This window comes from Panicum hallii, chromosome 1, assembly GCF_002211085.1.
Source record: "Panicum hallii strain FIL2 chromosome 1, PHallii_v3.1, whole genome shotgun sequence".
Classification (NCBI taxonomy): domain Eukaryota; kingdom Viridiplantae; phylum Streptophyta; class Magnoliopsida; order Poales; family Poaceae; genus Panicum; species Panicum hallii.
Window position 1 is genome coordinate 9,929,524 of NC_038042.1, and position 25,679 is coordinate 9,955,202.

Here is a 25,679-nt window from a genome sequence, read left to right on the forward strand (position 1 = left end):
CAAGATAAACACTAGTTATGTGACCACACCGTAACTTGCCCAGTACCGTGGGCACGGCTATTCGAATAGATTTTTAACTCTGCAGAGGTGTGCAACTTTACCCACAGGTGGGGTACCACAGCACGAACACCTTAGTGCCGGTGCAGATCCCATCAAAGCCATTACCCACCTTAGCTAGACCTGATTAGCCACCACGGGATCTATCAAGGGGTCATTCGACCTAACACTGAGGTTTAACCGGGGCATAAGTCACACAGAGCTTATCCCGTCTCCTTGATCACCCGTTGCTCCCAGCTCTCCTGATGGCTATCAGACTAACTAGTGGGGTTAGGCCAAGCCGTTGCCCATACAACGGTCAAGTGGTTCGCACTACGAGAAGCTAGGTGAGATGTCACATCAACTCGGTCCTTAGGGGTGACAAGATGGATATCTCCCATCCACGCTCAACCACACAGGTACGAGCACACCAGCGGCAATTCACACAGAAATGCCATCCATCTCATCTAACTCGCTTTTCAAAACCACATTGTATCCCTTCCCACACACACGCATTTCCTTTATAAATCAGGCAGCCAAGGTATGGTTATTTCAAGCAAGGGTGGCTATCCTACCGGGTTTCCAGCACACAAAACAATGCAATTTTATAAAACAGGCCATTGGGTTGTGTTTATAAAAACTAGGACAAAATATGCATCAAAGGGCGGAATTGAACTTGCCATCGTCAAACCCTTGCGGGAAGTCCTGATCGACGTACTGTCCTTCGGGTTCGGGGTCGCAGTACTGGTCCTCAGTTGCTTGGTCGCGGTCGGGAACCTCGTCGTTCACTCCGTGTCCTATGACGCAAACAAACAGACACCCAATCAAGCGAAAGAATTAAAAGCTTTTACCGATAGGCTTGAATCGGAAATAATTTAGTTACGGAGTTAGGGGTGGTATCTCTAGGTGGTATCTTAATGGCATGGCTAAAACTATACTAGAAAGGGTGTGGTAAAGTTTCGGGTCAATCGGAGGTCGTTTCGCACATAAAATGACGCGCTAACGGTGGTTTCCGGGCTCAAACGGGGGTTCGAGGGCTTGTTCGTAAATATCGGAAAAGAGTAGGGATCTATCTGCGAATCTTAAAAATATTCTAGGCATGCTAAAAGGTTGTCAAGTATATCTAGATGTATGCATTGGAGGGTTTGAATTGGAATACAAGACAGACGAGGTTTCATTTGTAAAACGGGAACGGATAAGGGTACTCTTAGAGGAGGGGTTTCTTTGGAAAACAGAAAACAGCAGGGGGTTTTGGGCAAAATGGTTTCTTCCTCCTCTCCTCCCCCGTGACAGAAACAGAGGATGGATAGGGGGCGCCGGCGGTGGCCTGACCCGGCCGGCCGGGGCACGGCGGCGGCCCGGGAGTGAGGGAAAAGCGGGAGGGGGGCGCGGGGAACCCATCCCCGGCCTTACCTCGGGCCGAGGTGGAGCGAGGGGATGCCCCCACGGTGGGCGGCGGGCGGCAGGGGAGGCTATGGTGGCGGCGGCTCTGTGGGCTTGGGGAGGAGCTGCAGGTGGCGGTGGAGGCCGTGGGGAGGCGGCTGCGCGGTGGTGGGGGGTTTTATAGGGAGAGGGCGGCGGAGAAGGGGGCCCCCGGGGGAGGGTGGCGGCCGGCGGCTGCACGGGGCGCCATTAATGGTGCCCCGGCGGCTTGTGTTCGTCGTCGAACGGCGAGGGCACCGAGGGCGGGGCGCTGTGCGGCCACAGCGGCCAGGAGGGGACGGCGTGCGCGCGGTCGGGCAGGGCGCCAGCGACGGGCGGCGCGGCACGCGCCCTTGCGCGCGCGGGCGGCGCGGCGAGGCGCGGGCCCGGGCGGGCGTGCGGCGACGGGTGGCGCGGTGAGGCGGTCAGCGCGGTACGCGGGCACGCGGAGCACGCGGGGTGGGCACGCGGCAGCACGGCCGGGCCAGCGCGGCGCTCGGCCTGGGCGGTGCGCGGGCGAGCGGCAGAGGAGACCGGGAAGGGAAGAGGGAGAGGGAAAAGAGAGAAGGGAAGAAAGGGAGAAAAAGGAAAAAGAAAAGAAAAAGGGAGAAAGAGAAAGAGAAAAGGGAGAAAAGAAATGGAAGGGGGAAAAGAAAGGAGAGAGAGAGGGGAGAGATGCGTCGGCGCCGGCCGCGGCGGCGACCGCGGCCACGCGCGTGCGGGGATTCGTGCGCGACACGAGAAGCGCCGGCGCTAATTGCGGTAGCGGTCGCGGCCGGTCGGCCATGCGCGCGGTATTCGCGCGAGGAGAGGAAGAAAAAGAGGGGAGTCGCGTCTGCGTAAATCTCGGCGGACGGTCGCGCGTGGGTGGGCGATGCGGAACGGATCAGTACTTCGGTTCGGTTTAGGGTTTTGATGTTGAACCGTTTTTACGAATCACTCTAGCGCACGATTTTATTAAGTGAATTTTCAGGGCGTCACAAACCTACCCCACTTAAATGAATCTCGTCCTCGAGATTCGGCTGGCTCCTAAATAGATGGGGAAACTCCTTCTTTAGCGCTTCCTCGCGTTCCCAGGTTGCTTCTTCTATTCCGTGTCTGCTCCATTGAACCCTGCATATCCGCACCTCAGAGTTTCTGGTCCTCTTAGTGACAGTGTCTAGAATCTTGACCGGCACTTCCTGATATCGCAAATCCGGCTGCAGGTCTATTGTTTCCACCAGCACATGTTCCCCCTCGGGTACTCTCAGACACCTTCTTAATTGCGAGACATGGAACACTGGGTGTATATCTGACATTTCTTCTGGTAACTCTAGTCGGTACGCCACGGCTCCGACTTTCTTTAGAACTTGATATGGTCCAATGTATCGGGGGGCCAATTTTCCTTGTACTTGAAACCTTCGCGTTCCTCGGATGGGTGAGACTTTGAGATAAACAAAATCCCCCGGATTGAAGCTTAGCTCCCGCCTCTTCCTGTCTGCATAGCTCTTTTGTCGGGACTGGGCTGCTTTCAGTTTCTTGCGGATCTCCGCTACTTTTTCTTCTGCTTCTTTTATGAAGTCGGGTCCTTCTAGGGCACGTTCTCCAACTTCCGACCACATTAAGGGAGTTTTGCACTTTCTTCCGTAGAGGGCTTCGAATGGTGACATACCCAGGCTGGCTTGGTAACTATTATTGTACGAGAATTCCGCGTAGGGCAGACTCTGTTCCCAATCATTCCCATAGGTTAGTACACATGCTCTCAGCATATCTTCCATGATCTGATTTACCCTTTCGGTTTGACCATCCGTCTGTGGGTGGTATGCGGAGCTAAAATCTAACTTAGTGCCCATGGCTTTATGTAGGCTTTTCCAAAACCTAGATGTAAATTGGGTCCCTCTATCCGAGACGATTCTGCTGGGCATTCCATGTAACTTCACTATGTTTTCCACGTAAAGTTTTGCCAGCTTTTCTCCACCATAAGTGGTTCTTACGGGTATGAAATGTGCCGATTTAGTGAGTCGATCCACTATTACCCATATGGAATCATGTCCCTTCTGTGTTCTGGGTAGGCCTACTACGAAGTCCATTCCTATTTCATCCCATTTCCAGATCGGGATGGGCAAGGGTTGCAATAATCCTGCTGGCTTTTGATGTTCGGCTTTGATCCTTTGGCAGGTATCACAATGTGCCACAAATCGTGCAATATCCGCTTTCATTCCATTCCACCAATATTTCTGCCTTATATCCATATACATTTTGGTGGATCCTGGGTGGATGGAGTAGGCCGAGTTATGTGCTTCGTCCATAATTATCTGCCGGAAGTCTCCATTCTGGGGTACACAAATTCTATCCTCGTACCATAATGTTCCCTTATCGTCCACTCTGAAACCCGGTGCTTTGTTTTCTCCGGTTTGTTTGCGAATTTTTACTAACTCTTGATCCGAGCTTTGGGCTTCTCTAATCTTATCCTCTAATGTGGATTGGACGTTTAGCACTTGGCTGGAACCTCGGGGTATAATGTGCACATTTAATTGTGCCATTTCCTCTCGCAGATGGTCATTCGTGGGCCCGTGGGACTTTCGACTCAAGGCATCAGCTACAACGTTGGCTTTCCCGGGGTGATACTGAATTTCCAAGTCGTAATCCTTGACCAGCTCCAACCATCTTCTTTGCCTTAGGTTTAAATCCGGTTGGGTGAATATATACTTCAAACTCTTGTGGTCGGTGTAAACCTCACACTTATTTCCAATTAGGTAGTGTCTCCAAATCTTAAGGGCATGCACTACGGCTGCTAGTTCCAAATCGTGGGTCGGATAGTTCTGCTCATGAGTCCTGAGTTGGCGGGAGGCATATGCAACGACTTTCCCGTCTTGCATCAGTACGCACCCTAAACCTTGTCGGGACGCGTCACAATAAATGACAAAGTCCCGATGAATGTCCGGTAGGGTCAGCACTGGGGCGGTTGTCAGTCTTCGCTTCAATTCTTGAAAACTCTTTTCACAGGATTCTGTCCAAGCGAACTTTTTCTCCTTCTTGAGAAGTTCCGTCATGGGTCGGGCTATCTTAGAGAATCCCTCGATAAATCTCCGATAGTACCCGGCTAAACCAAGGAAGCTCCTGATTTCACTAACGTTAGTTGGTTGCTGCCAATTGGAAACGGCTTCGACCTTCTCTGGGTCCACTGCTACGCCTTCCGCAGTCAGAATGTGACCAAGAAAAGCTACTTTCTCCAGCCAGAAGTCGCACTTGCTGAACTTGGCATATAACCTATGTACCCTCAGCTTTTCCAACACTACCCGCAGATGTTGCTCGTGTTCCTGAATACTCCTAGAGTAGATAAGTATGTCGTCGATAAAGACCACGACAAACTTATCCAGCTCGTCCATAAACACCTTGTTCATGAGGTTCATAAAGTAAGCAGGTGCATTGGTTAGTCCGAAGGACATTACGGTGAACTCAAACTGCCCGTAGCGGGTGACAAAAGCTGTTTTAGGGATGTCGCTTTCTCTAATTTTGAGCTGGAAGTATCCTGACCTTAGATCGATCTTGGAAAAGTACTTGGCTCCCTTTAGCTGATCGAACAGGTCATCAATCCTGGGAAGAGGGTACTTGTTCTTAATGGTAACTTCATTCAGTGCCCGATAATCCACACACATCCTCATACTCCCATCTTTCTTTTTGACAAACAGGACTGGGGCTCCCCAAGGCGACGAGCTTGGTCTGATGAAGCCAATCCTCTGCAATTCCTCCAGTTGCTTCTTTAATTCTGTCAATTCCGAGGCTGCCATCCTATAGGGTCTCTTGGCTATCGGAGATGTTCCGGGGATAAGGTCTATGACGAACTCTATATCCCTATCTGGCGGCATACCGGGAAGCTCTTCGGGGAACACATCTGGGTATTCGTTTACTACCGGGACTCCTTCTAAGGGCTTGGCTTCCATGCTAAATACCATTGGATCAAACTTACTATCTCGGGTTCGGCAGATCACTTGTACTCCTTCGTGGTTTGTTAGGTGTACCACTTTGTCGGTGCAGCCTATGAGACCATTGTGTCGGCTTAACCAATCCATCCCAAGGATTACGTCTATTCCCCCAGGCCTAAGTACTACCAAATCTGCTAGGAAGTCTACCCCACTTAAATTGATTCTTACCCGGGAACAACCTAATTGACAATTTATGTCGCCTCCAGGCGTCCGGGTTAATAGGGGTGTTTTTAGTAGTACTGTAGGTATTTTGTGTTTCTCCACATAGCTTGAGGATATAAACGAGTGCGATGCTCCAGAATCAAATAATACTGTCGCCAGAGCTGAGTTGACTAAGTACTCACCGAGCACTACGCCCTGAGCTTCTTGAGCCTCCTGCGCGTCGATGTGATTGACGCGGGCTCGTCCAAAAGATTGCTGTTTCACCTGCTGGCTGTTGTCGTTGTTGCGGACAGGCACTCGGTTGGCACCGGTCAGGGCTGGTCTGGGCCCATTCACTGTGTTGGAGAAGGTCGACGTTGCCGGCTTATTCTTGGCGTAGGGGCAATTGGCGATGAAATGCCCTGTCTCTCGGCAGTTGAAACAAGCTCTAACATTGTTGTTGTCGGGGGTGGCCTGACTTGCATTGCTTTGCGGGGCCCTCGAGGTATTCTGGCTTCTAGGCGGGGCCTGTGATCCTGTCACCTGGGACTGGGTTCTATACTGCATTGGGGCCTGAGTTCCTGGTGCAGTATAGCTGGAATTTCTCGGCTTCTGGAAACGGTCTTGTTGGCGAGCCCTACTTTCCAAGAACTTGCGTTTGTTGTCCTTTCTTTCTTCGGCCTTGGCCCTTTCCGTGAGGATGGCCTTGTTCATTAGGGTGTTGAAGTCCGGATAGATCTGGGGAGTAAGCAAGGTCCGGAGCTCTGGGCTTAACCCTTTCTTGAACATGTCTTGCTTTTTATCGTCGTCATTCACCTCTTCCGGCGCATATCGGGCCAATTCTATGAACCGGTGGGTGTATTCTTCCACCGTCATATTCCCTTGTTGTAGTGCGCGGAATTCATCCGCCTTGCGCTTCATAGTGGCTGAAGGGATGTGGTAGCGGCGGAACTCCCTTACAAATTCTCCCCAGGTGATGGTGGAGGCATCTTCGGCTGCAGCACAATAGTTTTCCCACCAGGATAATGCCGTTCCGGTGAGCTGGTGGGCTGCCAGAAGGACTTTATCCCGGTCCTGGCATTCGAATGGTTCGAGCTTCCTCTGAATTACTCGCAACCAGTCGTCAGCATCCAACGGGTTGCAAGATCCGGCGAAGGTTGGTGGCTTGGTCCTTAGAAAGGCTGTCAGCTTGTCGTTCATGTTCTGCCCTCGTGGCTGCCGGTTAATGAGGGCATTCGCCAGGGTTTCCAGTATGAGAGTTTGGTTGTGGATGATCTGCGCCAGGTCTCCGAGGGGTGGAGGTGGCGGTAGTTGTTCCCCTTCTTGACTTCCCCTTCGGTTCTGGCTTACTTCTTGCTCTTCTTGGGGAAGATCTTGTTCAACGGGTTGTGCTCCGACACTAGCGGCTACGGGGTTCCGGCCACGGGAGGCCCTCGCGATGTTCCGGGGAGTCACCTGTTGATTGGGTAAATTAGGGTTACGGTTACGTGATGTTTAAGTTGCTTAATTCGTATATATATATATAGGGCAGAATCTACCTTCTGCCGATATCTATATAATTAAGCAGTACACAACTCATCAGCACACGACATCACAAGCAACAAGCACCAACTATTTTATTAAGCAGGGAGGGTACAACTTTAGGGGTACGACTAAGTCTCGTGCTACTCGGCCAGGGTCTTGCAAAAGGGCACGTCTTAAACAGAAAGGCGGGGCATCACTGGGACGGCGTCGACCATTCTACTTGCGTGGTGCGTCTTTTTCCGGGGCGGATAGGGTGAGAGGTTCTCGTTCGCCGTCTTCTGGGTTCCCATCGGTCAGGGGTTGTATCGCAGCATCCCCTTCGTCGGCGGCAGCAGAGCTTTCCGGGTTCTCGGGTGGGGCTCGTGCGCTCCCGAAGAGTGATCCCCACCCTATGACGGGCGTCCCGAGTAAGACGTGGTCTTCCCCTATCGCCGGGACTGGTGTTCCACTTTGGGTCCAATCTTGCATACGCCGGTCTCGGGCCTGTCTAAGGCTTTCTTGGGCGACAGCTTCGCTACTGACCGCGGCTGCGGCTCTCGCCTCGGCATGGGCGGCTCGGATCTGTTGTATCCTTACCGCGAGCTCTGCTTGCTCGGCTCGGTGAGTCTGCTCCCTCAGAAGGTTGGCTTGCTCGTCAAAGAGTTGGTCCAGGGCGGCTAGGTAAGTCGCTACTTGGTACAGGGGGCCTTCTTCGTGGCGACGTCGCTCCAGGTTCCTCATGCGTGCTTCCCAGACTGGGGTTCTGATGGCCGGCGGGAAGAACTTCGCTGGTGTAGGGGCGAGGTGTTCTTCAAAAATCCGGCACAAGTAACGGAGTGCTTTTCTGATGGCCAAGGGGTAGGTGTCTTGGTGCCTAAACCCTGTGGCGGTCGCCCGCCAGGGCTGGATGTCGGGGTAGCGGTTGCTCCTGGCGATGACCAGGATCACCCTGTAGCGGAGGGTACCATGGTGCTCGTACTCTCGGCTGTAGTACCTTGGGCGCTCCGTAACGCCAAGGTCTTCGAGGGTGTTGATCAAGAGGCTGGGGAATCCAGGTGCAGCTTGGCAATCGCCCTGGGTCCATCCTTCCTCAGCCATCTGAAACAGAGGTAGGGTAAACAACATGGTACAGGTGCAAAAGCGAGTAGATGATATTTATTATTACAACAAGGGTGGTACAGTTTTCATGGATACGTGGTAGGGTTTTTGCTAGGGGTGCTAATCCTATCATGGGGATTCCTCCTCGGTCCTGATAGAGCGCTTCTTTATCGGAAGGAACCGATCCATCTCGTTTTCGGTCTGGGTACCCTTGTCCCAATGGGTCTCCATGGGTTCTTCTTCTTCTTCTTCGATCCATCCACCTATCCCGTTGCGGTTCTCGTATTCTTGCATCTGGGCTTGGAGGGCGGCTAAGGAATACTCGGCGTTTGCGGCTCTTGTCCGTTGTTCCTCCAGCTCCTGGGTTAATTTTTCAACCCCATGGATTAGCTTCTTCAGTTGCGCCGACTGTTCGCGGCAAAGTGCATCCAAGCCAGTAAGGTAGATGGATAGGTGGGAGACCGCATCTTCTAAATCTTCTTCTTCTCGTCCAAGTCCCCTCATCCGGGCAATCCAAGTGCGTCCACTTCTTTCAGCGGGTGGGAAAAATCCCATAGGGGTCCGCTGGAGGTGGTGCCTATAGAGCACGCGCAGTCGGCGTAGGGCTTTACGGGCGGCCTTTCGGTAGGTGTCAGGGAATCGGAAGCCCTTTGTGGAGATGAACCAAGGGTCCACCTCAGGGTAGCGGGTGCTTCTCTCTACAAAAACCATCATGTCGCACCGAAGGGTGCCTCCGGCGATGTACTCACGGTAGGCATACTCCGGTGATTCCATGACCCCGACGCGTTCCAGGCTGAGCAATAGTAACTTGGGGAGGCCGGGCTCTGCGTGGCAGATTCCGCTAACCCATCCATTGCCAGCCATCTGGAACAAGGCAAAGACCAGTGGTGAGTGCTTATGCATAAAAAAAATATCTAAACCAGGATAAGTTCTAGGGTCTGAAAAGGGGTCTCGCTCCTAGGGTTACGTCCTACGGCCAGCCTACGGCTCTGATACCACCTGAAGCGTCCCCCCCATCAGGGAAGACTTAAAAGTGTCACTTTATCAGTCCCAGGAGGCTGATAACACTTTTATTACATCAGATGGTACATCACCGTACAACTCTACGCGGTAATGGGCAGTGAAGCGCCACTATCGCGAGGATTACAACCAGAACCCACACAACTACACTAGCTACGAACAAAGGATCATCAGAGTCTTGCGCCATGCGGAATCCAACGGTGGCCTCAACCATAGGCAAGACTGGGTGCAGGACGAAACCCTACTCGTTGTCTTCGGGGACGTAGTCTGGGTCTTCCACTGTAAAAATAGGAATGGAGTGAGTACAAACGTACTCAGCAAGTCCAATCACACCCACGGAGGGGGGTAATACAGGAATTAATGCAAAGGGCAATCCAAGGATACGGTTAGGGTTTATTTGCGGAAAACTCAGTTATATGCAAGGGTTCATTTTGAAAACACTTTTCAAAACAAGTTTTTCCAATACCAAGAAGCACACGATGTTGATCCACACAGGATCCCAGTTTTAAACTGCTACCGGACTCCCCGTCCGCCGTAGCACACGGCACAACTGCCGGACACTTTTCCAAACAACTCACACTAGCCCATCCATTCCCAAGATAAACACTAGTTATGTGACCACACCGTAACTTGCCCAGTACCGTGGGCACGGCTATTCGAATAGATTTTTAACTCTGCAGAGGTGTGCAACTTTACCCACAGGTGGGGTACCACAGCACGAACACCTTAGTGCCGGTGCAGATCCCATCAAAGCCATTACCCACCTTAGCTAGACCTGATTAGCCACCACGGGATCTATCAAGGGGTCATTCGACCTAACACTGAGGTTTAACCGGGGCATAAGTCACACAGAGCTTATCCCGTCTCCTTGATCACCCGTTGCTCCCAGCTCTCCTGATGGCTATCAGACTAACTAGTGGGGTTAGGCCAAGCCGTTGCCCATACAACGGTCAAGTGGTTCGCACTACGAGAAGCTAGGTGAGATGTCACATCAACTCGGTCCTTAGGGGTGACAAGATGGATATCTCCCATCCACGCTCAACCACACAGGTACGAGCACACCAGCGGCAATTCACACAGAAATGCCATCCATCTCATCTAACTCGCTTTTCAAAACCACATTGTATCCCTTCCCACACACACGCATTTCCTTTATAAATCAGGCAGCCAAGGTATGGTTATTTCAAGCAAGGGTGGCTATCCTACCGGGTTTCCAGCACACAAAACAATGCAATTTTATAAAACAGGCCATTGGGTTGTGTTTATAAAAACTAGGACAAAATATGCATCAAAGGGCGGAATTGAACTTGCCATCGTCAAACCCTTGCGGGAAGTCCTGATCGACGTACTGTCCTTCGGGTTCGGGGTCGCAGTACTGGTCCTCAGTTGCTTGGTCGCGGTCGGGAACCTCGTCGTTCACTCCGTGTCCTATGACGCAAACAAACAGACACCCAATCAAGCGAAAGAATTAAAAGCTTTTACCGATAGGCTTGAATCGGAAATAATTTAGTTACGGAGTTAGGGGTGGTATCTCTAGGTGGTATCTTAATGGCATGGCTAAAACTATACTAGAAAGGGTGTGGTAAAGTTTCGGGTCAATCGGAGGTCGTTTCGCACATAAAATGACGCGCTAACGGTGGTTTCCGGGCTCAAACGGGGGTTCGAGGGCTTGTTCGTAAATATCGGAAAAGAGTAGGGATCTATCTGCGAATCTTAAAAATATTCTAGGCATGCTAAAAGGTTGTCAAGTATATCTAGATGTATGCATTGGAGGGTTTGAATTGGAATACAAGACAGACGAGGTTTCATTTGTAAAACGGGAACGGATAAGGGTACTCTTAGAGGAGGGGTTTCTTTGGAAAACAGAAAACAGCAGGGGGTTTTGGGCAAAATGGTTTCTTCCTCCTCTCCTCCCCCGTGACAGAAACAGAGGATGGATAGGGGGCGCCGGCGGTGGCCTGACCCGGCCGGCCGGGGCACGGCGGCGGCCCGGGAGTGAGGGAAAAGCGGGAGGGGGCGCGGGGAACCCATCCCCGGCCTTACCTCGGGCCGAGGTGGAGCGAGGGGATGCCCCCACGGTGGGCGGCGGGCGGCAGGGGAGGCTATGGTGGCGGCGGCTCTGTGGGCTTGGGGAGGAGCTGCAGGTGGCGGTGGAGGCCGTGGGGAGGCGGCTGCGCGGTGGTGGGGGTTTTATAGGGAGAGGGCGGCGGAGAAGGGGGCCCCCGGGGGAGGGTGGCGGCCGGCGGCTGCACGGGGCGCCATTAATGGTGCCCCGGCGGCTTGTGTTCGTCGTCGAACGGCGAGGGCACCGAGGGCGGGGCGCTGTGCGGCCACAGCGGCCAGGAGGGGACGGCGTGCGCGCGGTCGGGCAGGGCGCCAGCGACGGGCGGCGCGGCACGCGCCCTTGCGCGCGCGGGCGGCGCGGCGAGGCGCGGGCCCGGGCGGGCGTGCGGCGACGGGTGGCGCGGTGAGGCGGTCAGCGCGGTACGCGGGCACGCGGAGCACGCGGGGTGGGCACGCGGCAGCACGGCCGGGCCAGCGCGGCGCTCGGCCTGGGCGGTGCGCGGGCGAGCGGCAGAGGAGACCGGGAAGGGAAGAGGGAGAGGGAAAAGAGAGAAGGGAAGAAAGGGAGAAAAAGGAAAAAGAAAAGAAAAAGGGAGAAAGAGAAAGAGAAAAGGGAGAAAAGAAATGGAAGGGGGAAAAGAAAGGAGAGAGAGAGGGGAGAGATGCGTCGGCGCCGGCCGCGGCGGCGACCGCGGCCACGCGCGTGCGGGGATTCGTGCGCGACACGAGAAGCGCCGGCGCTAATTGCGGTAGCGGTCGCGGCCGGTCGGCCATGCGCGCGGTATTCGCGCGAGGAGAGGAAGAAAAAGAGGGGAGTCGCGTCTGCGTAAATCTCGGCGGACGGTCGCGCGTGGGTGGGCGATGCGGAACGGATCAGTACTTCGGTTCGGTTTAGGGTTTTGATGTTGAACCGTTTTTACGAATCACTCTAGCGCACGATTTTATTAAGTGAATTTTCAGGGCGTCACACGGTTGGAGCCACCAACTGGAACTAAAAGATTCTCATTTATCCTAGTTGGTGGCTACAACCGGGACTAGAACTTTTAGTCCCGGTTGGTGGCTCTAGCCGGGACTAAATTCCCTATGCCCTTTTATCCCCTTCTTCCTCCTCTTGCCCGAGCCATTCCTCCATTCGTGTTCTTCCTGTTCTTGGCTCGAGTGAGGGGAGGCAATGCACATTTACTCCACGATTTGTGAAGGCTTTTGATTCCCCCGTCCATCTAACGGTTCTAAAGGTTAGGAACTTCGTCCTCTCATCTTCCATTGCTAATGTAGCTCATTTCATGGTTTAGAAATAGAGATTTTGAGGTTTTTTAGATTGGAAAAATATTAGAGTTTTTTCGATTTATACACCATTTGAGCTCAAATTTACTTAAAATTTGCATGTGTAGATGTAATTTACTTGTATTAATTGATCAAAATGAGTATATAGAGTAGAATGTTATTTTTTTAGTGGGAGTATATATATAGAGAGGATCACTAGTTAGAACAAAAATGTAGATATTAAAATGAGCATATATAGATATGAAAATGAGTATACGGAGTAGAATTTTATTTTTAGAATGGGAGTACACACACGTATGGAGGGATTAATTTTAGTTGATGTAGTTAGAAAATGATTTAGTTTATTATTTTTTTATACATGTGAAATTTTTCTTACGTGTAGTTAGCAAGTGATTTAGTTTATTATTTTTACAATAATTGTTACACAGGTATGTTCAATAATTGGTTATTGAGTAATTAATGTTTAATCCTTAGAGATAGCTTTGCAACATGATGCATTAGAGCGCCGTGCATCCGCTCGGGCGTCGGTACGCAATCATTTGAAGTGCACTAGACATTCCCTTGAGATCTACACAGAAGAGTGTTTTGGACTTGTTCGGGGTCGTATTCGTCGTTGGATTAAGAAAGTAGTTGATTGCCTCGCGCTACGTAATGCAAGACGTAAATTTGAGCGTGAATTTGATGTCGAGTTGCATGGTACGGATGATGATCACGAGTTGATGGCTCGACTGAATGCGAGATGCGAAGCGTCAGGGATGGCAGAAATTGACTGTCCAGTGTCCAGAGTTTGCGAGGCGATTCACGAGGCATCAGTCAATAGGTCTCATGAGTAGTTTGTATTAGCATGTAGCTTAATCGTATTTTAGATGTTTTAATTAATTATGTTGTGTAATGGATATTTGAACCTTTTACTTCTAGAGATTGTTGAATAATGTTGTATTTTGGACCTCTTAATTTATTATTCATATTGTGTGTTGGATATTTTGGACCTTTTAATTGTTCATATTATGTAAAATACTATATCGTGCAATGCAGATGGATCGGCAATGGATGTACAATGCTGACCGATGTTCCAAGGAGTTTATTGATGGCCTGCATTATTTTTTGGATATGGTCGAGGCAAACAAGCGGAATAATTTCATGTGTTGCCCATGCAAAGACTGATAGAACAAGAAGGATTACGCCTCTTCAAGGACCATTTACAGCCATATTTTTTTAATGGTTTCATATCCAATTACATTTGTTGGACCAGTCATGGAGAAAAAGGGGTTATAATGGAGGACAATGAAGAAGAAGATTGTGACGATAACTTTCCTGGCCACGCTGGATTCGGTGCCTTTGATGATGATACTGCAATGGTGTTGACGGCTAGTAAATCACACATTGTCCGTCAACTTCTCGGGAATAAATAGAGATTTGCACTATGCTCCATACATATTTTACTTATTTCTAACAAGTTCCACACGTTTTGGATGAGTTGTGAATGCAGGGACAGGTGTACCAAAATTTAGGCAAAATGGGGAAATCCTAGGCCGACCGCCTGGCACTGGATCCAATCACCACGTCATCAATCTAGGGATAAGGAAACACACTTACCTTGATCCTGAGCCATTCACTTGAAGTCGGTTTGATCAGATGATCCGAATGGCTTCACCCATGGATTGAAGGGCTCAGCTGTATGCAAGACTTGGGCAAACTCCTAAGAACCGCCTCTTAGGACGACATGCAAGCATTGATCATCATGTCAGTGCAATGGAGGGACAAGACACGCCAGAGTCAAGCCGGCCGGCCTCCAACTGCCAAGCCTTGGATAAACGCTGTTGCAACCATCACCAGGAGAACATCAGAGCCATCCAGGAGAAGTGCGGTGCCATGCGGCCACCATCGCAGGCCGGTCGGCCTGGGTGAGGCCGGCCGGCCCCTAACTGTGACGCCACACAACCATCTTTGGCTAGCAGTTATTCCAACTGTCGTAGTGGCTTCCAAGCTAAGCACTTATCCCAAGCACCGACCTGAAGAAGCTATAAAAGGGAGCCTCCACCTCCATCCAAGACACACCAAGGAGTTCTAGTCATTTCACTTTCTAGAGTTAGGTTTAGTAGTCTGAGAGTTAGAGTCGAGTCGAGCTTGTCTTGGAATTCTGGAGTCATCATCGGAAGTCTGGTATAAGCTTTTGTATCTTTCCCTTCAACATTTATCAATATAATTTATCTTCTTTATCTTTTCGAGTCAGCTTTACTTTCCGCATTTATTTATCTTTCCAAGTTATTCAGCTTGTGCATGAAAGTTCTATCCTCTAGCATAGGCTTTGTTGTCTTTCTTATTTTATCAGGATCTTACCTTACGGGTTTTCTCGCCCGAACTAGAGAGCTCAAGTTAGGTCCCTAGGTTGAGGGGGATTTCTCTTGAAGGCCTCAGGAGAAATCCTAACACCAAAGTGTAGATATGGTGTCTGGCTTAGTGTTAGCTAGAAAGTGTGTTCCACCGCATGGAACAGTGTGGTAGGTGGCAGGTGGTGACAGTCCTGTCCGTCCCTTGTAGTCCACCACGTTTGGACGCTTTCATAGCAGTAGTTGCAGGTTGCCGTTGGACTCCACTCTCACCCCTTTCTACAGTCCTTACTCTTTCAGCCGCCGAAGTAAGTTCTTGGTTTCCGATAACTAGTTAGAAGCAAGGTTTAGTCTAGAGAGGCTAGCCCGTTAGTCTAGAAATGTTCTAGGAGTCTTTCTTGCTCATTGTCCTCCCAGCTGCTTACTGCTCTCAGGTTTAGAGTCTCCTATGTCAAATGGTCATTGCCTAGCAAGTTATCTTATCTGGCTTACCCCCACTAAGTTAGTCAGTGGATATCTCCAGTAAAGTTTATCACTTGTTCATTCAATACTCTTTAGATCATAGTGTTTCCTCGTGGAAATTTACAATACCCTGGAATACTGTTGACGGCCATTAAATCACACTTTGTCTGTCAACTTCTCGAGAATAAATAGATCTTTGCATCATGTTTCATACATATTTTATTTATTCTAATAAAGTTCTACAAGTTTTGGATGAGTTGCAGGGACAGGTATATAAAAAATGAGGCAAAATGGGAAAAATTCCAGGCTGACCGGCCTCACCTAGGCCGACCGGCCTGGCACTAGACCCAATTGCCATGTCATCGATCCATGTGCAAGGAAACACACTTACCTTGATCTTGAGCTATGCACTTGAAGTCAGTTTGATCAGATAACCCAAAAGGCTTCACCCATGGATCGAAGGGCCCACCTGTATGCAAGACTTGGGCAAAATCCTAAGATTCGCCTCCCTAGGCAAAGCATAAGCGTTGATCATCAAGTCAGTGAAATGGAGGGACAAAACGCGCCGAGGTCAGGCCGGCCGGCCCCAAACTGTCAAACCTTGAACCAAGTGGCACAGATCCCAAGCTGGCCGGCTTGGGAGAGGTTGGCCGGCCCCACTTTGCAGCCTCTCAAGCTCAAGTTCACATGGAAGTTACCTCAACCGATGAAGTGGCATCCAAGGTAAGCATCAACCTCAGCACTGACCTGCAAGAGTTATAAATAGAGGGTCACCCATCACTTGTAACACACACCAAGGAGTTCTCTACTCATTTCACTTTCTAGAGTTAGGTTTAGTAGTCTGGGAGTTAGAGTCGAGTCGAGCTTGTCTTGGGATTTCGGAGTAGTCATTGGAAGACTGGTATAAGCTCTTGTATCTTTTCCTTTAACATTTATCAATGTAGGTTATCTTCTTTATCTTTTCGAGTCAGCTTTACTTTCTGCATTTATTTATCTTTCCAAGTTATTCAGCTTGTGTGAGGAAGTTCTATCCTCTAAGCTAGCTTAGACTTTGTTATCTTCCTTGTTTTATCAGAATCTTACCTTACGGATTTTCTCACCCGGACTAGGGAGCTCAATTTAGGTCCCTAGGTTGAGGGGGATTTCTCTTAAAGGCCTCAAGAGAAATCCTAACACTGAGTGCAGACGTGGTGTCTGGCTTAGTGTTAGCTAGGAAGTGTGTTCCACCCCACGGAACAGTGTGGTAGGCGGTAGGTGATGACAGCCCTGTCCGTCCCTTGTAATTCGGATGTTTTCATAGCAGTAGTAGCAGGTTGTCATTGGACTCCCCTCTCACCCTTTTCTGCAATCCTTTCTCTTCCAGCAGCCAAAGTAAGCTCTAGGTTCCCGATAACTAGTTAGAAGCAAGGTTTAGTCTAGAGAGGCTAGCTCGATAGTTTAGAAATATTTTAGGAGTCTTTCTCGCTTGTTGTCCTCCCATCTACTTACCGCTCTAAGGTTTAGAGTCTCCTGTGTCAAACAGTCATTGCCTAGCCATTTATCCTATCTTATTATATCTGGCTTACCCCCACTAAGTAAGTCGTTGCATATTTCCAGTAAAGTTTATCACTCATTCATTCGATACTCTTTAGAACCATAGTGCTTCCCCGTGGAAATTTATGATACCCTGGAATACTCCAAGGTGAAGTGCTACAGTGGTGGATTCTGTGCGGTTGCGAAATACATATTCTATTGGGCATAAGAAACGCCAACAAATACTCCAAGATGAAGTGCTACAGCGGTGGATTCTGTGCACTTGCGGAATACATATTCTATTGGGCATAAGAAACACCAACAAATGGAAGAGCCTGAAGGTGAGGCGGCAGATGAAGATCCCATCGACGATCTTGGGCAGGCGTTGCATGATGCGCATGAAGATTGTGAAAACAAAAAGGAGAGGATAAACTTCCAGTGGATGTTTGAGGACCACCGCAAGTTGTTGTACCCATGCTACGAAGATGGACTGAAGAAGCTCGTAGCACTTTGGAGTTACTGCAATGGAAGGCAACACATGGAGTATCCAACAAAGGATTTGGTGAATTACTGAAACATTTTAAAAATATGCCTCCTAAGGATAACAAGTTGCCTACCACAACATACAGAGAAAAACAACTTGTTTGCCCTCTAGGATTGGAGGTACAGAAGATACATGCTTGTCCTAATGATTGTATCTTCTACCGCGGTAATGAGTACGAGAATTTGGATGCATGCCCCGTATGCGGTGCATTGCGGTATAAGATCAGGAGAGAGGAACCTGTGGATGTCGAGGTGGACTGTCGTCCCAGGAAGAGAGTTCCTGCCAAGGTCGTATGGTACTCTCCTATAATTCCACATGTGAAGCATCTGTTTAGAGACAAAGAGCATGCTAAGTTGATGCGATGGCACAAAGAAGAACAAAAATAACACACGATGTTGAGACACCTGGCTAATGGATCACAGTGGAGAAAAATAGATAGAACTTACGAGTCCTTTGCACTAGATGTGAGGAACATAAGATTCACTTTGAGTATGGATGGCATGAATCCTTTCGGTGAAATGAGCAGTAGCCACAACACTTGGCCTGTGACTCTATGTATATACAATCTCCCACCATGGCTCTGCATGAAGATGAAATTCATCATGATGCCGGTGCTTATCCCGGGTCCAAAGCAACCTGGGAATGATATTGATGTGTACCTAAGGCCGTTGGTCGAAGAACTATTATTGTTGTGGCACTAAGAATGTGTACGGATGAGGGATGAATACCGACAGGAGAACTTCAACCTACGAGCATTGTTGCTCGTAACCATAAATGATCGGCCTACTCTTAGTAACCTATCAGGACAAACAAACAGGGGATATAGTGCCTGCATACATTGCTTAGATGAAACTTATAGTACATACTTGACTCACTGCAAAAAGGTTGTATACATGGGTCATCGTCGGTTTCTCCCGGCACGAAAGAGAGGCAAGCATTACAAAGGGCAAGCAGACCACCACCATACAAAGCTGATGCACCGTAGTGGTAGGCAAGTCTTTGATATGGTAAAGTATATAGAAGTAGTATTTGGCAAGGGACCTGGTAGCCAACCTGTTCCGAGCAAAAATGGAATGGCGCCCATGTGGAAGATGAAGTCTATTTTTTGGAAGCTACCATATTAAAAAGTGTTAGATGTTCGCAATGCAATTGACGTGATGCACGTCACGAAGAATCTTTGCGTCAACCTGATAGGATTTGTGGGAGTGTACGGGAAGACAAAAGATACACTAGAAGCACGACAGGAATTGCAACGTATGGAAGAACGAGATGCCCTACATCCAAAAATGAGAGAAAATGGATGGCACTACTTAAGTCCTGCCAGCTATACTCTTAGCAAAGAAGAGAAGGAAAGCATGTTTGAATGCTTGAGCAGTATTAAGGTCCCATCTGGATACTCCTCGAATATAAAAGGAATCATAAATATGCTAGAGAAGAAATTCACAAACCTAAAGTCTCGTGACTGTCACGTGCTTTCGACTCAACTTCTTCCAGTTGCGTTGTGGGGGATTCTGCTTGAGAATGTTCGATTAACCATCGTAAAGCTATGTGCTTTCCTCAACGCAATTGTTCAAAAGGTAATTGATCCAAATAATCTCATAAAACTGCAGAACGATGTGGTACAATGTCTAGTTGGCTTTGAGTTGATATTTCCACCATCATTCTTCAACATTATAACATATCTTCTAGTTCGCCTTGTCAAAGAGATTAATATTCTCGAACCTGTATTCCTACACAATATGTTCCCTTTCGAGAGGTTCATGGCGGTACTAAAGAAATATGTTCGTAATCATGCTCGTCATGAAGGAAGCATCGCCAGTGGCTATGGAACAGAGGAGGTCATTGAGTTTGGTGTTAACTTTGTCGATGACCTTAAACCGATTGGGGTTTCTAAATCGCGGTATGAGGGGAGAAAATGTGGAAAGGTACACTAGGAAAGAAAGCATATGCCTGTACTGATGATTTCTCATTAAAGAAAGCACATTACGTGGTTGTTCAACAATCGTCCTTGGTGTATCCATATATCGAGGAACATAAGAAGATTCCGTGCTCCAAATTCCCAGATAAGTCCGAAGCTTGGATTACACGTTGACACATGGATTCTTTCGCCAGTTGGTTGCGGAAGCATCAATGCATAACATGGATATACCAGAACAACTGGCGTGGTTGGCTAAGGGACCATCTTGGAATATCCTAACATTCTAAGGGTACGAGATAATTGGAAACACATTTTACATAAGAGACTAAGATAAAAAGAGGGGCAACCAAAATTGCGGTGTCCGTATGGATGCCACAGACAACAACGGTAAAAAGGAGACATATTATGGTCACATAGAGGAGATATGTATACTGGATTATGTACCCATTTCGAAGATACCTCTGTTTCGGTGCCAGCGGGTGAAGCTGACTGGAGGAGTGGTAATAAAATATCAGTACGGAATGACAATAGTGGACCTCAACAATCTTGGGCATAAAGACGAGCCATTCTTCCTAGCCCAGGATGTCGCGCAGATTTTCTACATGAAGGACATGTCCAGCAAGCCAAAGAAGGGGATAAACAAGCAAACGGATGAGCCAAAGCGGCACATAGTTCTTTTCAAAAAAAGAAATATTGTTGGAATCGAGGACAAGACAGATGTGATGGAGGATTATAATAAGTTTGTTGAGATTCCTCCTTTCACGGTGATGGAATCGAGGACAAGACAGATGTGATGGAATCGGCACATAAAAAATCTTATTATTGGCAATAATTTTATGCAAGACTCATTTTTAACGTTAATGCGGTGAGGAAACTCATTTCCTGTCAAAAAGTTTTAATTTCAAATATTTCATTTAGCTAATACATATTTGCATGGTCAAAATAAAAAATATAATGTGTATAAAATTATGTATTTCATGGATCATAACACAACAAAATAAATTAATGATTTTTCTTGTATATATCAAATCTAAACAAAACTAAATAATTTGTTTTGCATTTTTTGGACCCATAAATTATTTTTTACGCAATTAACAACTGCTAGCCCACTTATAAAAGAAATAGATCAAAATGAAAACATCCAAAAACTGGGAACAGGACCCTATTTCCATATGCTAGATCCACCTGGAACCAAAGGTGGGCCGAAATTCTCCTGTGGCCCGCTAAAATTGGCCTTTAGTCCTAGGTGGAGCCACGACCCGGAACAAAGATGGTGAATTCTACTATAATGGATACAATCTTGATCCAAGTAGTAAATATAGCATAGATGTTATATAACAAAGATAGTGAGTAATATATATATATATGTATGTATGTTACACTTTGTATGTACATGTATATATCTATGTTTCACTTTGTTGCACTTTAGTGGTGAATCCCACTAAATTAATTTATATATATGTTAGTGGATTTTATACTCATGTACGAACGTATAGCAGTACTATAGTAGAATACATAATTTTGAATAAAAAATATAATTGAAATGAAAAAGAAATAAATGGAAAGGAAAGTAGGAAAAAGAAAAAAGGAAGGGACCTTTAGTCCCGGTTGGTGTTACCAACCGGGACTAAAATGGCAGGCCAGGGCGCGGAGCCTCTTTAGTTCTGGTTGGTAATACCAACCGGGATTAATGGCTCCCATTAGTCCTGGTTGCCTAACCCGGGACTAAAGGCCCGGATCTTTATTCCCAGATGGGCGGTCCTAGTTGGAAACCGAAACAACAGAGGTTTCCCAACTGGGACTATAGAGCCTTTCTATACTGGTGGTAGACATGGGGTGCGTGAGGCTTCTTAGTAGAGACAGCTGGGTTTGGCCATGTTAGCTAGGGTTTATTTTTACCGACAAAAAGGCGGCGCACCTAATGTTTAGCGGAGGTATGTCACGGTTAGTTGTCCATCTCTACTCTAGGTAGCTGTTTTGCTGTAAATTGGATAAAGTAGGCATTTTGTATCCAAACCAACATAGGGTCTGTCGACCAAAACAATAACTTTGCTGTGTTGTATTCTCTAGGACATGATTCTTTTATTAAGATTTGTAATATTTATATAAAAAATATAAAAAGAAGATTCTAATAATCTAATGTAAGAGCACGCATGCGAGAAAACGATGCTTCAATCAGTAGAGAATTTTGCCATCGCAGCCTTTGATGCTTGGTAGAAAAATCTTCTTGGCCTCGAGGATAGTAGAGTCATGGATGCCTAGCCATTAAAGAAATAGTGTGGACCAACACTGACACAAGCCTGGCCCAGCCCGCAACAACCAACTCGCGCAGACCCATTGACAGACTTTTTTCCTTTTATTTAGTTTACGATGGGATCCACAACCAATTTAATGCTCGTATAGGACTTTTGTAGCTACTTCTATATATATATATATCTTATGATGTAGAACGTATTGACCCAATAAAAAATATGTATAAGGTGTATGTGATCATATTAGAATATCTATGATGGTATATACGTTAGGTATGTGACCATACATAGACTACGTGAACATACTTAATTTTATATACTAGTACTAAGGTATAATAATATATATTTAAAAAATGGGGATGCTTTTGAAATTTTTTATATATATCCCTTTAAAGTATCTTAGAATAAAAATATTAACATACTTAAAGTGATAAATAAGTATGTGAATATACGCACGATGGTATACTGATAGTGAGAGTAGCTACACGCGAGTGTAGAAAAAACTCATCCTATATATATATATATATATTGCAGGGAAAATGAGAACCGAACATCGTTTTGACAAGACCTTCCAAGCATAAAGCTCAATACATCACACCGTGGATGCTCTAACTCTCTCTGGTTTCCTTTGATTGCAACAAGGATCTCAAAAGATTTCGTTTGATGGTAGGCTGTTGTAGTACAAAAATAGACGCTAGCACCGGATTCATAGTACTAACTTGTGTTGTTTCCAGCACTATATTATGGAGAGATCAATAGTCAAAGCTAAATTTTAGATCATGTTGAGTCAATATTTTAAAATTGAGACATATGTGCACATAGATCTGGTTCATGTGCTTGATTTTGTGTAAGCTATTAATCAAGTAGTAGCATGAGATTTGACTTCGTGTGATGTGCATGATCTCTTGTTGCCCCGCCAATAGGTCACAATGCATAATGGCCGCGCTAAGTGTTCTTTCACCAAATAAGTAGTTGAAAATCACGAGGTCAATAAAGAAAATGCCTTGCTCACAGTTATACTGCTGCAGCTCCAAACACCATGGATGTTTCTTAACTATCATAGAGTACGAAGCTAGCAAAACATCTTTGCTACATAAATGGTGTAACTAATGTGTAATGATGTAACTGATGTGTAATATAACAAGAAACTATGACATGCTTATTAAATCTACTAGTTCTATAAAATATAAAGTTTTACTAGAGTAAACTAAATCATGTAATTGTAACTTTGCACGCACAGGATACTATGAACATTGCGTATTTATCGGGAGCTCAATCTCCTATCACTTGGAATGATAGTACTTTCCATGGTTGCGCTGTTGACCCTGCTATGCCCCATGCAACTGCTTGGTATCTTCTGACCACCTTATTTTCATCTGCAGCTTTAAAGACAACAAAGTAGTTTTTGCCAGTACCCGCAGGCTGCATGCTCACTGAGATCACATCCACGAGTGTAAACTCTTTGTTGTAAACCAATCTATGCATCAACACTATAAATCTTCCAATTTGCCAGTACAAGGTATCATGAGGATTATTAACTTGTTGCCATCCTTGAGGCCCATTAGGGGGAATAGGTTGTGGTGGAGCTTGGTATGTTGGAGGTGGAGGGGGCTTATGTGATGGTGGCGGCGGCAGTGATGGGCCATTCCCTTGTGAACTTGGAGGAGTGGCAGGTGGACTCATTGGTGGTGGTGGGGGTTGGATGTTAGCTTGATAGGGCGGAGGCATAGACGGGGGAGTAGACAATGGTTGTGGGGGTGGTGGGTTATTAAATTGATATGTTGGAGGAGTGACGGGGGGACTAAAAGGTGCTTGAGGTGGCGGGCTATTAACTTGATATGTTGGAGGTGTGGCAGAGGTAATAGGAGCTGGTGGAGGTGGTGGATTGCTTACTTGATACATTGGCGGTGTTGTAGGGGCTATAATAGATGGCGAAGGTGGTGTGCTTGCTTGATATGTTGGTGGCGTGGCTAAGGGACTAGAAGCTGGTGGAGGTGGAGGATTGTTTGTTTGATAGGTTGGGGGTGTGGCAGCAGGAGTAGAAGTTGGTGGAGGTAGTGGACTATTTACAGGTGTGACTGGCGGATTAAAAACTGGTGGAGGTGGTGGAGTATTGACTTGATATGTTGGAGGTGTAGCAGGAGTACTAGAAGGTGGTGGAAGAGACGGATTGTTAGCTTGATAGGTTGGAGGTGTAGCTAAGGGACTAGAAAATGATGGAGGTGGAGTAGATTGTGCTAGTGGTGGTGGACTATTAACTTGATAGCTTGGTGGTGTGGAAGAGGTAGTAGAATCTGGTGAAGGTGGTGGACTGCTTACTTGGTAGGATGGAGGAGTTTCAGGGGCACTAAAAGATGGTGTAGGTGGTGGTGTGGTAGCTTGATTGGTTGGAGGCATGGCTGAGGGAGTAGAAGCTAGTGGAGGTGAAGGATTATTTTCTTGATAGGTTGGAGGTGTGGAAGCGGGAGTAGAAGTTGATGGAACTAGTGGGCTTGATGGAGGTGTGACCGGCGGATTTGCAAATTGTGGAGGTGGTGGACTATTGAGTTGATAAGTTGGAGGTGTGGCAGGAGTACTAGAAGGTGGTGGAAGAGAGGGTTATTAGCTTGATAGGTTGGAGGTGTAGCTAGAGGACTAGAAGGTGGTGGAGGTGGCGGATTTTCAGCTTGATAGGTTGGAGGTGTGGTAGGAGGAGTAGAAGTTGGTGGAGGTAGTGGACTTTTTGTAGGTGTGTCTGGTGGATTAAAAGCTGGCGGAGGTGGTGGACTATTGATTTGATAACTTGGAGGTGCTGCAGGAGTGCTAGAAGGTGGTGGAAGAGGCGGGTTTTTAGCTTGATAGGTTGGAGGTGTAGCTAAGAGACTAGAAGATGATGGAGGGGGACTAGATTGTGCTAGTGGTGGTGGACTGCTCACTTGATAGCTTGGTGGTGTGCTGGAGGTACTAGAATCCGGTGCAAGTGGTGGATTACTAACTTGGTAGGATGGAGGAGTTACTGGCGGAGTAAAAGATGGTGGAGGTGGTGGTGTGCTAGCTTCAATGGTTGGTGGCATGGCTAAGGGATTAGAAACTAGTGGAGGTGGAGGATAGTTTGCTTGATAGCTTGGAGGTGTGGCAGGGGAGGTAGAAGATGGCGAAGGTGGAGGGTTGTTAGCTTGACTTGTTGGAGGTGTAGGAGTGGGACTAGAAGGTGTTGTGGGTGGTGGACTGTTACCTTGATATGTTGGCGGAATGACAGGGGGACTGGACTTCCATAGAGGTGGTGGCGGGTTATTTTCTTGGTTGGTTGGTGGTGGAGGGTTTCCAGCTTGATAGACCGGTGGAACATCAGGTGGACTAAAAGGTGTGGAGGGTGGTGGATTGTTACTTTGATTGATTGGAGGATTGACAGAGGGACTAGAAGTTGATGGAGCTGGCGAGTTATTTTCTTGATAGTTTGGAGGCGTGGAAGGGGTGCCAGATGGTGCCAATGGTGGTGGACTATTTGCTTGATATGTTGGAGGTGTGGTAGCGGGAGTTGATGGTGGTGGCTGTTGCCCATAGGTTGGTGTTGGGGTTAGAGGGCTTGACGGAGTTGTTGGTGATGATGGATTGGCTGGTTGGTAGCTTGGAGCCATTGTTGGCGATGGAGGTGGTGGTGATTGGCCATTACCATGGTCAGAGGGAGCTTCGGGTTGCGTTGGTGAGTCTTGTCCATCATCACATGCTGTATTCTTTTGTGGCCCATGGCCATTGCCATGGGGGTCCGGACCCAGCCCTGGTTTTGGGCAGTGCGGATTCTTCACTGGTCCAACACCATTGTTGGACTTACGCTCGCCATCACTCTTGTATTCAGGCTTACCATTAACTTGAGCTACATGGACAGTTAGGGCAAGGATGACAAGTGGTAGGAGTACTACGAGCAGTCTCATGGCGTGAGAACGCCAATGTAGACAGCAGCAAGAGAGGTTCTTGCCTGCTCAATGGCTAGTGTTGTATGGGCAGGAGGAGGTGACCTCTATTTATATAGAGGTCGCACTCATGCACATGAGTGAACGGCGAGCCCTCGCTTCGATGTCGGACGCGCTACAGGCCTCGCGACACCGAGTCACAGGTTACTGGCTAGTGTTTCCATGGATCTGAGCTGCA

The 25,679-nt window shown here is 47.8% G+C and overlaps 1 protein-coding gene across 1 annotated transcript; it reads right to left on the reverse strand.

Annotated features, from left to right (window-relative positions):
• Positions 1-22,566: 22,566 nt before the first annotated feature.
• LOC112875532 (extensin-like) lies at positions 22,567-24,066 on the reverse strand. Its single transcript, XM_025939414.1, has one exon. It carries the CDS (start codon positions 23,946-23,948, stop codon positions 22,824-22,826), a length of 1,125 nt encoding a protein of 374 aa, XP_025795199.1. The 5' UTR covers positions 23,949-24,066; the 3' UTR covers positions 22,567-22,823.
• Positions 24,067-25,679: the final 1,613 nt, after the last annotated feature.

Excerpts from the sequence above, each read along its gene's own strand:
- LOC112875532 (XM_025939414.1), bottom strand. The coding sequence starts at position 23,948 with ATGCCTCCAACCAATCAAGCTACCACACCACCACCTACACCATCTTTT.